This window comes from Lissotriton helveticus, chromosome 2_1, assembly GCF_964261635.1.
Source record: "Lissotriton helveticus chromosome 2_1, aLisHel1.1, whole genome shotgun sequence".
In the NCBI taxonomy this organism is placed as follows: Eukaryota; Metazoa; Chordata; class Amphibia; order Caudata; family Salamandridae; genus Lissotriton; species Lissotriton helveticus.
In genome coordinates, this window is record NC_136059.1 from 997728387 (window position 1) to 997744142 (window position 15756).

At 46.6% G+C, this 15756-nt stretch overlaps 1 protein-coding gene across 2 annotated transcripts in view; it reads left to right on the plus strand.

The window, feature by feature from the left end:
* The window catches only part of GDA (guanine deaminase), a 408106-nt gene extending 397414 nt beyond the window's left edge, over positions 1-10692 (plus strand). For both annotated transcript variants that reach the window (XM_078675759.1, XM_078675760.1), the window contains one exon: positions 10361-10692. In XM_078675759.1, coding sequence (XP_078531885.1) covers positions 10361-10428 — 68 coding nt within the window. In that variant the 3' untranslated portion in view covers positions 10429-10692. The remainder of the gene's footprint in view (positions 1-10360) is intronic.
* The last annotated feature ends 5064 nt before the right edge of the window (positions 10693-15756 follow it).

Genomic DNA, 15756 nt, shown 5'->3' on the forward strand with positions numbered 1-15756 from the left:
ACAGGTTCGAAGTGGTTCTTGAAAATGCATCTGAGTTCAGAGTACCACCAGATACCACTCTACCCAACTCCTGGCAAATCATCACTTTCACCACACATGTGGAACTACGTTACCATAACACACTAAACTTCAGCATTTCCAGCGTGGCCAAAGTCTTCCAAAATATCATAAGAGAGGTGTTAGCAGGACTCCTTGGCGTTCGAAACATTAATGATGACATTTTCATACAAGTCCCCACCATAGAGAGTCACCTAACTAGGCTATGATCTGTCCTGCACAGGCTGCAAGACCACAGCCTCACACTCCACCATAAGAAGAGTGAGTTCCTTTGCCAAAACGTGCTTTTTAGGCTACCAATTTACAAAAGACGGAATCCCCCCAGATGCGGAGAGAGAGTAAAGGACATACAAAAGCACCTGCCTCATCTCAGTGTCAAGAGTGAGACGCTTCCTAGGGATGGTTACCTATTGCAGTCAGTTTATCCAAAACCTAGCAGACCTCATAGTGCCCTCCTGGAACTAACCAAAACAGTGACCCCATGGACATGGAGTCATGCCAGGAGCATGCGTTCTGCATGACCAAGGAAGCACTCTCAGCAGAAATCACATTTACTTATTTGACCTGAGGAGGGTATCCAAACTACCTGTGGACTCCAGCCCTACCGGCCCCTGAGCCATCTTGTCCCAATGCCCGGAAGAGGGACAATGGGCCCCAATCGCCTATGCAAGTAGAAATCTGACCCCCTGAACAAATGTACTTGCAAATTGAGAAGGAGGCAATATCTGTGCACTGGGGTTGCTGACACTTCCTTATATACTTATGCAGACATCTCTTTACATTCTACACGGCCCACAACAGCTTGTCCCTCTCTTCAAAGGATCGGTGTCTAAACCACCTTCACAGATCGAAAAGTGGATCCCACAACTTCAAGTATTTAACTTCTGTATGGAATGCAGACCAGGCACATGCAACACGGCTGTTTTCCTTTGTCGACACGCCAGTGGTCACCCTGCCGAAGAAGCAGCAGCCATAGATACCAAGGAGTATGAGCGTATCTTTCTAGCGAGACCGAGACCGCTCCCAATGTCAATATAAGAGGTCGCCGAAGCCATTAGCAAGGGTAATTGCCTCCAGATTGCCATTACGGCTGTACAGGCGAACAACTGGAAATCTCTAATGGACCACTCCCATCACCGGACTAAAGAGGTGAAATACACACTTCAGTTTCTCCACAATGTGAGAAAAGAGCTGTCGGTCACCCCAGAGGGCTGCCTTCCAAGAAGCGCAAGGCTAGTACTGCCCAGCAGTCTACGTCAGTGAGCTGCCCAGGTGGCATATTCATCCCATCAAGAAGTGATGAAGACAAAAAAATGCTGAAGAGCCAAAGTGTAGTTCCCCCAACTCGACCAACAAGTAGAGGTAATGGTACAACAGTGTCCCCCTTTGCCAGGCAACTAACATACCAGATCCCCCAGCCTCGGTGATCAACAAAGCTGGCCCAAGTTCCCCATGGCAGTGAGCCAGTGTGGACTTTGGCAGCCTCCTGGATAGCTCTAAGATGCCCATCTTCATAGAATACCACTCTAAATACCCCGTTGAAATTGTACCATCCACAAAAGTGGGGGATGTCACCCCGGAAATGGAAAAAATATTGGCCATTCATAGGCCATAGGAGAAGTCAGAACCGACAATGGACCACCTTTCAACAGCAGAGAATGGTAGGAATACCTTGCATCAAGGAACACACTGATTGCGTCATAACGCCACGGTGGCCCCAAGCCAATGGGAAAGCGGAACGACTTGTCAGTACTCTGACAAAAGTGATCCACATAACAACTGCCAAGACATGGAAGGCAAAAAGCGCCATCTACACCTTTCTAAGAGAATATCAAGCTACACCTCACTCCACAAAGTATGTGTCCCTACCATCAACTCAATATGAGGTGGCCAGTTACTGACACCATCCCACACCACCAGCAATGGAAAGAAACAATAACTCAAATACAAGACTCACTCTCCAAGCGACGACGCTGCAACTACTACGCCAGTCATAACGCAGAGCTTGAAAAACAGGCACTCAGCCATGAGAAAAGTCCTTGTCAAAGACTGTCATCCGGGCGGAAGATTCTGTCCCGTTTGAGCCACAACCCAGGATAGTAACTGCCATAAAAGGAGCCATGGTGAGGGTTTGTCGCAGAATCCAGAGTATTACCCGGAACATATCACATTTCGGAATTCCAATGTTTTGACAAGGAAGTGAGGGCCAAAAAACAACAGATCACTCAAAAATATCTCTCGAAACAAAGGAGTAACTTTCAGGAAAAGAGGAAAGGAGTGTTGCTCCGGCTGGAATGTCGTCGGTTGAGTTAACACCTTTGCAAGGTACTAAAGATCTAATGTCGTCAGCAGAAGAAGAAGCAATTCCAACACAGCTGAGAGGGGGATCTCTATCATCTAAGAGCCAACCCTGCTCCGTCGCAAAAATATATGGGCTATGTATACTCCCACCGAGGAGGTGACTAAGCAGACACTGGTGTTCCCAGCACCGTTTGGCTTTTATAAAGTACACCATCCTGTTTTCTGGTTTTTGTTGTGTTTTGATCAACATTCCCCAGGGAAAAGGAAGAATGCAATGTTGTGAGGGATGGGAACATCCGTGGTGCACTAAAAATGAAGGGGGGATTAGTCGCCACCCCCTGGGTTGTCCAGGCAATAGGACTGCTGGACATGTTGGCATCACTAAAAAATATTGCAAGTGAAACCCGAAACTGGGCGGGATTAATCATATGACGTAACTAGTGTGTCCTAAGCCGTTTATGCACGCTGAGCCATCAAGAGCGACTCTACAGTAACTATTTAATGTCACACCTGTATATGTAAGGCTGACACAACCCTCCATTTGAAAACCCATTTTTCCATTAATAACTTTGAACTCCATTGATCAATTTGCACCAGACTTTGGAAAAACACAGTGCGCCGTATTCACAAGAAAAGAGTAAAAGAATGGGTTGAGATCTACTCCCTTTAAACGTACTGTGACACTTTTTTGCAGTTAAAATACATTCCTAGTGGTATGCCTGGAAAGTTTTGCCGGCTATTTCAAGGAGTAAAATTCTGACCATTTCCAGGATAGGAACTAGTGCGATAAAAGTTTGTCAATAGCCACAAACTCACAAGTATGTGGGGGTTCACAAACTTGCTAGGAGAACCACACCTTGTTCCGTCCACTCTCTACCCTTGGCTTGGGGCCCTCTACTTTGTAATTCTGCACACTTGGGGGAGAGAATGACAAATTTCCTAGCTAACATAATGGAAAGTTTCAATTTAAGGACCCGGAGGCGAGGATTCTGCTTTTTTTTCTTCACATTTATTGACAGCAGCCATTTTAAAGTCGGTTAAAAAACAACAAATTTCCCATAAACCATAGGGAATCAACAGACAAACAATAGAGTGTCTCTAGATAGAGTGTCCCTTCAACTGGACCAATCAGGAGTCCTCCTGGTGTTGATAGTCCTCTGTCCCTGCCCATGCTTCCTATTTTGTCGCTCGGTCAGCCAGTTAATTCATATCAGGAGTCATTTTTATTCGAATCCCCTGCAAGGAGCAAAGTAAAACGTAAGCAACAGAAATGGTTAAGGTTTAACTCTGAGGAGAGAATCTTGTCAAATCAACTACATTAAGCAAATCAGTAAGACATGTACCTTATATAATAATAAGGCAGAAGTTACTTACTCTTATCTGAGGGAGGGCAAGGATGCAAGAATTTGTACCATGGATAGAATAATCCTCGCCTCCGGGTCCTTAATAGAATTGAAATTTTCCGTTAAGTTAGCTAGGAAATTTTTCATTCTATATCAGGACCGGAGGCGAGGATTATGCTCGTTTAAAACTTGCTCACCACCAAGTGAGCCATATGAATAACCGGTTTAAAGTAAAACCGTTTAAAGTTGGAGTCTGAAGACCAGTCTGCAGCATTCAGAATGTCTTGTAGACGTGCTCCTAGGGTAAATGCTTTGGAGGCCATTGCACCCCTGGCAGAATGCGCGTTGAAAGCCCGCATATCAATGCCCGCTTCTTGCATTATCTACCGAACCCAACGTGCAATCATGGGTGAGGACAGAGCCTTGTGGGGTTTCCTGAGTGCAGTGAGCAACTGGCTCTCTCCAGGGGATCTGAACTCCTCCGTCATCTCCTCATAAGCCTTAAGACAGGAGACTACACACAGCTTCGGAGAATCCGGGAAAGCAGGGTAAGAGACAGATGTCGTTCCATACTTGGTGCGTCTCCGGATTGTAAATGTCACTCCATTGGGGGAAATTCTACCGGACACATCTAGGGCCCGGATATCTGAAACACGTCGGCAAGAAATCAGACTGAGAAACATAGCCTGTTTCACAGGTAATTCCTTTACTAGAGAGATATCTATTAGGCTGCCACGATATGAGCAAATTCAGAACCTGATTGACATCCCACAATTGGGAGTAGCGCGGTTCTGGGGGAAGCAAAATACGGATACCCAGAAGGAGACGACAAACCAAAATATGTTCACCAACCGGGGAACCATCCACCACAGCAAGTCCCGCCGATATGGCGGACCGGAAAGTATTAATGGTCCGGTAAGCCAAACCGTCTTCTGCCAGGGAGGCCAAGAAATTTAAGATGGAGGTCACATCTGCTGCCACGGGATCGATATTCCATCGCAGACACCAATGACACCACCGTCTCCAAGTAGATCGGTAACGTTTGACCGTGCTGTCTGCCCAGGCCTTAGACATGAACTTCTCAGCCGCTCCCGAAAGGCCTGGGACCGCCCATTGTTCCCTGTAATCTGCCATGCCATGTGCCTCAGGGCACCCTGCTCGATCAGCCGGTGAGGGGTCCCGTCCGTATCCAGGAGAAGCATCAGAAAAAGGGGGAGTGGGATTGAGAATCCCAAGAAAATTCCAGAAGAACCGGAGACCACACATGAGACCTCCAGATCTGTGAGATGAGCACCACCGTTGCTCCCTGGCGCCGAACCTGGGCCGAGACCCGGATTATCATGGAGAACGGGGGAAAGGCATAACCTGTCTCCCCCTGCCAATCCTGTAGGAAAGCGTCCTTTTGTTCTGCCAAAGGATCCGGTCTCCAGCTGAAAAATCTGGTAAGCTGGTGATCCAGGCGAGCTGCGAAGAGATCCACCGAAAAAGGACCCCAGAGGCCCTGGAGGTCCGCAAACACCCCTGGGTGCAATTGACAAAGGCTCTGGTCGTGAAAGTGGTGGGAGTGGAAGTCCGCCACCTGGTTGTCCTGTCCAGGCTGGTATTCCGCTGTGACCGTGATCCGGTGGTCTAGGCAATACTGGCAAAAATATGCCGCTAAATCTGAAAGGGCCCTGGAGCGTGTTCCTCCCTGATGGTTGATATAGCGCACTGCTGAGATATTGTCCATCTTGAGGAGGACGCAAGAATGTATGGAGTCCTTGGTCCAGCACTTTATCGCAAATTAGCAGGCAATCAGCTCCAGGCAGTTGATGTGCAAACGTTACTCCGGAGGAGCGGTAGACCAACCACTCATTGAATTCGCGTAAGTTGATGACTGGGCGCCGCCCCCGTCTGCTTTGTCCACGAGAAAATGGTTGCTGATAAAGCCTCTTGGGTGTGGCGTAGACTCCGCAATCACTCCCTTGTCTAGGAGGGATTGGACCTCCTGATCGATCAAAGCGGCCTCTGCCTCTGAAAAACAGAGGGGACAAGGTGGCGTGGTCTGATAAGGCAACCCATGAAACTCAATATGAAAGCCCCTTATCGTTTGTAGGACCCAAGCATCCCCCGTGATGGAAGTCCACATTGGGAAAATTTACGCCAGACGTCCCCCCACTCTTAGAAGGGAAGAAGGGAGAGCACTCACCGGAAGAATTGGAGCCGGCTCCACCTCCTCTGCCTCCTCAGTTCTTGCCTCGCCGCCCACGGGTGGGGTAAAAGTTTCCGAAGCGAGCTCGGTCTTAGTACTGTCCGTGACTGGAGCCTTGACCTCTGTTCTGTTTGGGATGGCCGGACGAGCGGTCCCTACCACGTCCGGCCCCCCTGGAAACCCGGGAGTGAAACACTTTCCTAATAGAAGATTGCAACCGTTCTAGAGAGGTAAAGGTGTTGACGAATCTCCCTATTTCCTTGAGAAAAGGCTCGCCAAAAAGGCCACCCTGCGCAACCGGGCCTGCTTCGGAATCCGCCAGGTCCCCAAGCTTGGGGTCAACCTTTATAAGGAGAGACCTGTGCAGCTCAGTGGAAATCGCGCAGTTGGCGTTCCCGAGGAACAGCACTATGCGCTGGGCCCAGGAAGAGAGGTGGTCGGGGGAAATCAGGGACCCGGAGGTCTTGGCCTCCTCCACCATATCCAGAATTTTTGTAATTGGTCCCAATATATCCAGCAACTTGTCTTGACAGGCCCTCCAGGACCTGGCAATGCCCTTCTTGGGGTCTTTAACGAATTTCTGGAGAAAGGTAGCCATTCTGGGGTCTATATCAGGATTGGGTTCTACTTCCCCTCCAAGGAAGGGTCGCAGGTTCCAGAGGGACGGCTGTAATGCCAGAAACCGGTCCCCGGAAGCTTGTTTCCTTTCCAGTAAAGAATTGGCTTGGTAGTTTGGTCTGCCCTGTTCCCATGATGCACTGGGCCAGGGTCAGACTAATTTGCATGTAGCCAGGTTCTGAGCTGGGATGGTGCAGTGAGCTAAAAAACGGTGATGGATCAAGCCCTGATCTTTTGACTGGGTAGGAGTGTTCTGCTTAATTCAGATGCTCTGTCCATCACCACCCCCTTTATGAATCGTTTTGGCCACCACAAGTGTGGAAGGGTATGCTCAGATGTGAGTCCCTTGCTCACTGCACCATCAGGATTCAAGCAAGCCGGGCCGAAGACGGCTGTAATGCCAGAAACCGGTCCCCGGAAGCTTGTTTCCTTTCCAGTAAAGAATTGGCTTGGTAGTTTGGTCTGCCCTGTTCCCATGATGCACTGGGCCAGGGTCAGACTAATTTGCATGTAGCCAGGTTTTGAGCTGGGATGGTGCAGTGAGCTAAAAAACGGTGATGGGTCAAGCCCTGATCTTTTAACTGGGTAGGAGTGTTCTGCTTAATTCAGATGCTCTGTCCATCACCACCCCCTTTATGAATCGAATTGGTTCCAGAGGGCGGCGGATCCGACTGCCACATACTGGACGACCTTGTCCGAAGGGGCCCAGTAGGAGGACCTCGGATGGAGGATTTCATACGGGTCCAACATGTCCGCACAAAGATTCTGTTCCTCAGGGGTCTGGGCCAGTTTGGAAGGGCGCCAAGGGCGGGACGGCTCAGTAGAATCGTCCGCGTCCCCTTGAACCGCATCCCCTGGGACTCCGTCACAGGAGGTAGAGGGGACCACCAGAGGAGTGGAACTAGCCAAGAAGGCCTGTTTCAGGCGGGTGAAAGCATCAGGGTCCACCCCTGCGTCTCTAGCACGCTTGGTCGGGGTAGCTGGTTATCCGCAGCAGAAGTACTGGGATAGGAATCAATCACAGAGGCCTGGGAGGCCCTGACCAATGTATTACAGGCCTGTTCAATTTTCCGTGTCAGCCTCTCCTCAAGAGGTGTCATAGATTGCTCCACCGCTTTGTGGATGGACGCGTCCACAGCATCATAAAAGTCGTCGTCCCAAGGAAGGGCCGCGGGGGATCTTACTCCCACTGATCATCCTGATAGGTATCGTCCTGAAAGGTCACCATTTAAGAGGTAAATACTAGGTAAGTACTTGAGAGGGACCTGGACTCGCGAGGTGGTGTGCCTCAAGTTAAGAGGGGCTGGGTGCCAGCCACAAATGTGGGCGGGCAGCGCCGCAATTAGTAGGGCAGAGCCCGGGACTCCAACAGCCCTGGTGCCAACAAATGTTTATACAAGGGCAGTCTGCCCACACAGGTCCCAGCAGACACTGTCTGCTTACAGACTCTGCAAGAGTAAACAGAGCGTTGTTGGCCTAACAGTACGGGCCCCCCCAGTCACACTGGGACTGAAAGCCCTGCCTAATGGCAGTTACGGATCCAAACGGGCATTTAATGGGGGCGTGAAGTCAATAATTTGCTGCAATGCAGTGGTGACATGCCGGGTCAGGGGCGTAGGGCAGATGCGGACCAAGCACTCGCAGCACCGCCGCTCCGCAGCTCCGGGATCTCATCTGACCACGTTTGGAATGCGCAGAATCCCGGGCGCGTTCGCTGCGACAGGCTCGCAGTCCAGCGCCCTCTGGCGGGGAGTCGAGTTCACTGCAGCCGGCACCACTACAACAGCCTCTAGGGAGCCCGGCGCTCCCACGGCCGACTGTGAACCGCCGAGTAGCAGTGGATCGCAAGTACCAAACGCCTAAGAAATAAAGCAATAAACAAGGAATAAGCGGAGATGGAATGCGCGTCTTCTCAGACACATGAAAGCGCGCGTTCCAGCACCAGCACTCCATGAAACGGCCGCCACAGAATTTCCTACACTGTGTCACAAGTGAGCAATATAAGCATATACCGAAGTACAGTAAGCATGAAAACACAGCATTTAAACCACACGGGTTCAAGAAATGCCACAATAGGAGAGTAGAATAAGAAAAAAAATGACTTATCTAGGCTGCAGCAGCGAAGAAAGAGGAAGCATGGGCTGGGACAGAGGACTATCAACACCAGGAGGACTCCTGATTGGTCCAGTTGAAGGGACACTATCTAAAGACACTCTATTGTTTGTTTGTTGATTCCCTATGGGGTATGGGAAAATTGTTTTTTTATCTGACTTTAAAATGGCCGCTGTCAATAAATGTGAAGAAAGAAAAACATAATCCACGCCTCCGGTCCTGACATAGAATCACACAATAGTTGCAACGTACATCGGTGTATTCTTGACAGGTGTGAATGAAGACATTTGTGGCTGCAAACGAACATTTACGACCAAAATACCTTTTTGGATGAGCCCAGTATTCTGGCTTTCCTGCTATCAAATTTGGTAGAGATTGGTCAAAGGGGTGAAAAATTATAATGGAGAAGGGGCTCTTACATAGTGCTCAGAACCTCAGGAAAACTTCAGAATGATAAACAAGCGTTCTCATTCGGTGAGTTTACAAAGCAGCTTTATTGCATTTCAGTGCTCACTGTAGGAGATTTTTTTTAAATTAAAGGTAGAATGACCATGGTTTATGCTTGGCTACCGACCAACAGAGTTTATATTTTGACTTTGTTCACATTAGGCTGTTGGTTTGTAGCCAATCTGTTAATGTTGTGAAGGTGCAATTAAGGTCTCTGATAATAAATGGTGGTAGTAAGATGTGATTGTAAAATGCCTACCACATTCTACATCTTGGTATCTAACCATGGTGCATCATTGTATGAAATTAAAAATGAAAGGAATTTATGTATGATGGCATTTGGGAGTTTTCACAAATTACTGTTAACAAGCACTCAAAGGCACACCTTGCTTTTAGATATATGCTAAGTTTTTCCTTAAAACTGATGACGTGAGAAAGGGTGGAAAGTATGGGCATACTGTTAACCAAAAACAGTTTCTCATTTCCAAATTGCACTGAGCAGCGATCGCGAGTAAGACTGACCCCCCTGCCAGTGTCCTCTCAGAAGAATGTTTTTGCATTTTCTCTCACATAACAAGGGCCACAGGAATTATGCGGCAGGGGAGGGTCAAAAAATGTAGGAGGGTTGACTAAATTATGCAGCAGAAAGGGCAAATTATGTGGTGTAGTCCAGCACATTTTGTGATAGTATTACTTTATTATTTTCTAATTTTTACATTTTTTAACACTGTCTGAGCAAGGGTTACACCTCATTAGTAGCAGTTTTACCCTCAAATTTAGCACAAAAAGGTGTCTAGTCAACCTGTACAAAGGGCCTTCTACTGCACGGCAACGCGATTTACTGCGTTTTTAGCAACATTTAAATCTTTTGAGCTAGAAACAAAAATACATTTGTTACAACCTTCAATTTATGGATTAAGTGGCAAATGCGGCAAATCCGTATTTATGTGAAAAATGTTGTTCCCGCACAATTGCATAATTAATATCAGTGGTCTGCATATAACTACAGCCCAAGTGCCAGCTTCCTGTCTTCCTTATGGGACAAATTTGGCCCTTTTAGATATACATCATAACTCCCATCTCCAAATACTTCCGTTTTAAATGTGAGTCGTAAATTTGAATCCTCTAAACATCCAGATGTTGTTTTATCTTTAGACAGATAAAGTGACATGAGATGCAGAGTTATATTATCAATAAGACATGATTTGTTTTTAAACCTAATTGCACGATGATGATTACTTTGACAAATGGCAAATTTAAAAAATAATAATTTTTGATATTCCTGTTTTAGGTGATGATCGAAATATTACTGAGGTCTACGTGGCTGGAAACATCATTTCTCTACCGGAGCTATCATAAATTCTGGGCTACTGTCAGATCTTCTCATTATTCGACTGGATGCTGGTTTTTAAATTTACCCAAGGCAGCAGTAAACATAATACCTTTAGAGACCTCTCGATAGCTCTTGGCAGATTCAGAAACAAAGCACTTTAGAATGGAAGTGATTTAATGAAACTAGCAAAGAAAATTACCATAGCTACTATTTGCACTTTATTCATAATTCATATTAGAATGAACTATAGTTCTCAAATATTTTAAAATAAACGTTTTTTTTCTCAAAAATGTTTTGGGACGATTTCATTCAAATATTTTTAGTGCTAATTTATGGCAAAAAAATAGAAAAATAAGTGTTGAGAATACTGGTAAATTTTGCACATCTGGGGGCATATTACCAAGGGTGGCGATTGGCAATTATCGCCGGTTTAGCGGCGATAATTCTATCGCTCTATTAGCAAGCTGTCGCTAACTAATGTTAGCGACAGCTTTTAGGTGATAGCGAGCGGTCTGGGGCCCGCTTTGCATGTCAGCGATATTTATCGCTAATGCCATGCAAAGTGGGCGTACCCAGCCAGTTAGCGACTGAAAGCAGTCGCTAACGTCGCTATCGCCTATTAGCAAGGCAGGCGTAGCGATGGAAATATTCCCGCTATCGTCAAAAACCAACGCCTGCTCAGACCAGTACTTAGCCATGTTATCCAATGGGAGGTGGATAACATGGCTAAGAGCATTTTGTCGCTAATGCGTGAATATCGCTGTATTCTCAGCGATATTCACGCATTTCGCCGGTATCGCTGGATATTTTAGCACAATGGAGAAAAACGTTGCTAATAGCATGTTTTCTCTGCTAACATATCCAGCGAAAGGCAGCGATACAAAAATCGTCGCTAAGCCTATTTAGCGATAATTATCGCTGCTTGTTGGTAATATGCCTCCTGTTTTTTTTTGTTTCTTTTTCTCCTATCCACAATGTACGTTTAAATAAAGTACTGTTGGTCAGGGGTGTGAGGAAGGTAAGTCAGGTAACCTCAGGGCTTTTGGTTGGAACAGAGACTATGTAGGATGTTGCCACTGCACGCGTTGTCCTCGCACTAAGCTGACAATCACAGTCACCTTTGCTCTGGTGTTTTCCATTTGTTAGGTATTTCACCGTTGTGAAGATGGGTACAATGGAAATCATATTAAATGCAAGCAAAATAAAATTAGCCAGGGGGCATATTTAAAACAGGTGAATCTATTTTAAAATTGCCTGCAGAGAAAAAAGCATCAAAATCACAAAAAGAAAAAGAAAAGAAGTGATATTATTGAAGCTATATTAATTGTATTAAATTGGAGCATATTAAAGACATACAATCGTATATAAAACAATATCAAGAAACATCCTTCAATACATGAGAACAAATAAATACTGAATGATATCATATCTGATTAGAAGGCTATTCCACAGAGTTTACATTGAAATAACCAACCAGAGGCTTTACCTCCAAATCCTAATCATCTATTAAATTTGCAAAGGTTATTCGTAAGTTTTCTGACTATTCACTCTCTGTCTGTTTTGAGTGAAGCTCAACATCCAACTGGTAAGGCTTATCTACACAGTGGACCTCATCCAGTGATATAGTTAGGGGCCTGATGGCAAGCAAGGTAGTCTCACAGCATCTCCATGTATGGGTCTGTAGAACCAGGGAAGCTCCTGCATGATAATGCACCCGAAATTTAAAGTTTTTACTCATAGGTACCTCTGTCCACACGGTACACAGTATAGTCCTCTGTTCTCTCACTATTCCAAGGCGGGTTAGGCATGCACCCCAAAAAAATAGTAAATTGCTCATCAGTAAATGTATCCTTTCTTTTTGACTTCCTGATGCATCCTCTACCTATTTCCTTTATAGATTATTATTATTATTATTACGAGTTTTAATATAGCGCCTGGTTACCAAAAGGCATCCCCGCGCTTATCCAGAGAATAGCAGCGTCACATCAGCACCAGAAATCAGGCGGGGAACAGAAAAGTTTTCAGAAGTTTACGAAAACGTAAATAACTTGCTTCCGAACGCAGGTACAGAGGGAGGGAATTCCACAGGGTGGCCACCTTTATGGAGAATCTACGTCCACCAGATCTTTCTTTCCTCACCCTCAGAACCTGCAGCAGGTATTGATGGTCGGAGCGGAGAGAGCGGGGGGCCTTATAGGATTGGACCATATCCTCAAGGATAGGTGGCGCTTTCCCCTGTAAAAGTTTGTGGACTATACAAAGTGACTTAAATTTAACCCTCTCCCTGACGGGAAGCCAATGTAGCGCCTTCAGTGCAGGGCGAGCAGACTGACGCCTTGGGACGTCCAACAAAAGCCTAGCAGCCGCATTCTGCACCTGCTGCAGTTTATTTAGTGTACCTTCCGGGGCACCCAGAAACAAGGCATTGCTAAAGTCCAACCGCGAGATGATAAGCCCCTGAATAAGTAACCTCCTAGAGGCTGCTGGCAGTGGAGGCAAGATCTTCCGGGCTGAGCGGAGCAGGCCAAAACACACGCCTGAGGTCTTTTTCGCGTGAGTTTTAAAGGAGAGGTCCTGCTCAAGCCACACCCCGAGGCTCTTGATCTCCTGCTTAGGGGTGGGCGCGGGCCCCAAACAACTGGGCCAGCTGCTGGGAGATAAAGAAGGTGATGAGTTCCCCAGCAGCATCAATTCCGTCTTCGAGCCGTTAAGCTTGAGGGCTGAACTAGACATCCAAGTAAAGATCTTCTCCAGGCATGTGTGCAGCCGGTCGGGATGGTGGGTCGATTGAGGGAGGCCTACTACCAGCTGGGTATCATCAGCATAGCTGATGATCTTAATACCCAGAGGCAGTACCACCCTCTCCAGGGGGGCCATGTAGATGTTGAATAAAGTAGGGCTCAACGAAGAGCCCTGTGGCACACCGCACTGGAGAGGTACTGAGGATGATTTCTCCGGTCCTTCCCATACCTCAAATGACCGGCCTTCCAAAAAGGAGACGAACCACCTGAGGGCCATCCCGGAGACCCCCACCCCTGACAGCCGTCGGAGAAGCACCTGATGGTCTACGGTGTCGAAGGCAGCACTGAGGTCCAGGAGGATCACTGCCACTGATCCCCCTGAATCCAAAATGCTCCTTGCACTCTCCACGACTGCCAGCAAGGCGGTGTCGGTCCCCTGACCGGGACGGAACCCAGTTTGAGAATTGCCCAGAAGGACGTTAGACTCCAAAAAGCGTGAGAGGCGACTATTCACCAGCTTCTCGGCCACCTTACTGATGCCGGGAAGCAGGGATATAGGCCTAAAATTGGCAAGGTCGGCTGGGTCCAAGTTCGGCTTCTTTAAAAGGGCCTTCACGACCGCACCTTTCCAACTAGGGGGTACTACTCCTTGGGCAAAAGACAGATTTATGAGGTCCGTCACCGGCCCGCCGATGGTATGAGCCACCTGCTTGAGGTATTTCATGGGAGCAGGATCTTTAGGAGAGCCACTTTTCATAGATGTTAAGACTGTGAGAACTTCTTCCACAGTAACCGGACCAAGAGAATCCAGTTCCACCGGACGCACCCTGGATTGAAACCCTGGACTATCCCACGAGGAAACGTCCTCGGTTAGTGGAGGAAGGGAGGCAAGGATGTTATCTATTTTGGTTTTAAAGAAGGTGGCCAGCTCTGAGCATTTCTCACGTGGGTCCTCGTGAGTGACCTGAGGTTCGGGAGCTTTCAACAGTTCTTTGATGACCCTTCAGAGTTCTTAGATGGGTGCTTAAGATTCTTGGTTGTGGAAGACAGCTTTAGAAGGTGAGATTTCTAATAACCTCATATTTTGAGAGTATAGTTAATAACAAACAAAGCCTTGTTGACAAAGTCTTTCCCCCGTATTTGTCGGTATTTTTCATTTTTTTTCTAAACAGCTCCCTCAATCAGTTTTGGCAGACTATTCTACCTCCTGATTCACGTCTGCACTGTTTAAGATATTTCTGTCTTTGAGCATTTCCTTCTAATAATGCAAATTAGCCAATTCTATCAACTGCGAAGTCACACAAGTGAACAACTAAATGGGACATTACTCGGATGCCCTGTTGTTGATACTTACTTGTACAATAATGCATACTTTCTCCGACTGGAAGAAGATTGGCTTCTATTGGAGTAATGCACTACTCGTGCGTAACAATTTGGCCCTCTATCCCCCAACCTTTTCTTCTGTGTATTTTTATAATCGCTTTTTTCAGGTTTCTAGCTCTCCTATATCTCTCTTTCGTCTTTACCAACCTGTTTTTCTGATTTGTCTTTCTCCTGAATCTAGTCATTTTTGAGTTTTGTCTCCCTGGGTTTTCTGCCTGGCAAGTCATACTTATCTCTTATCAGTCCATACTTTTTTGTCAATTACATTGCAAATAACAACACCAGTTTTACTCATCAAGATGGGAAGGTGCTGCCAGGTAACAGAGCAGCATATGGTGCACTCTACTAGGCAGCGGCTCTACCCTGACTTTTGCCATAGCCAGGTTAATCACACTGCTGCTACTCACAATGTCCAATACTATTACCGTACGTAATTCTGCAATTCATTACCGGTCTTTGGGGCGCTTAGGGATTTTGTTTAAGGTTTTGTGTGAGGGTTCTGCTTAGAGGCTATCTTAATGTGAAGGTTGTAATTAATACTATAACAACGGATTAAGGCACGTTCGAGTTTCAAATAATAGTCAGTACTTAGCGACGATCGTCACACATATAGGTATATGTTTCTGTAGTAAGTCGTGAACATATGTGTAACATTCAAGTACACGGGAGATATGTAGAACCACAGGAAACATTGATGATGAAACAGGGAAACTTATTCGATGTAGTCAGCTAAAAGACCTCAGCCACAGCTGTCATCCCGCAGGTGTCAACCTCCGTCTCCTCGCAGGGAGTTCGACTTAGAACCCTCAGTGCGGTGACATTCCACAGCCTGTCACATGCGTAAGACCCATCAGTTCTAGGGAAAGGAGGGGTGCGGGCTGTAAGGAAGGTCCTTCCCAAGAACAGAAGATGCTCACAGCCCCCTCCTCTACAATTAAAAGTAATCGGAGAGAGAAATAACAAGACAAAGAACAAATGAAAACTCAAGTTTACTTATCAACATAATGGTCCAAATACTTGGGACGACAAACAACTCTACCACTCAGCCTGTGGGGAGTGTTAGTCTTCCCAGCATCAGTAGACTCAACTGAAATGGCAGTCTCTGGCTTACCAAACTCTACTCCTTTAATGTGTCCATATGAACTGTGGGAGCTGTGCATCTCACCACCCTAACTAGATTCCAGATACACCCATCTTGAGTCTTAATTGCATTTCTGAATAACTTAACAA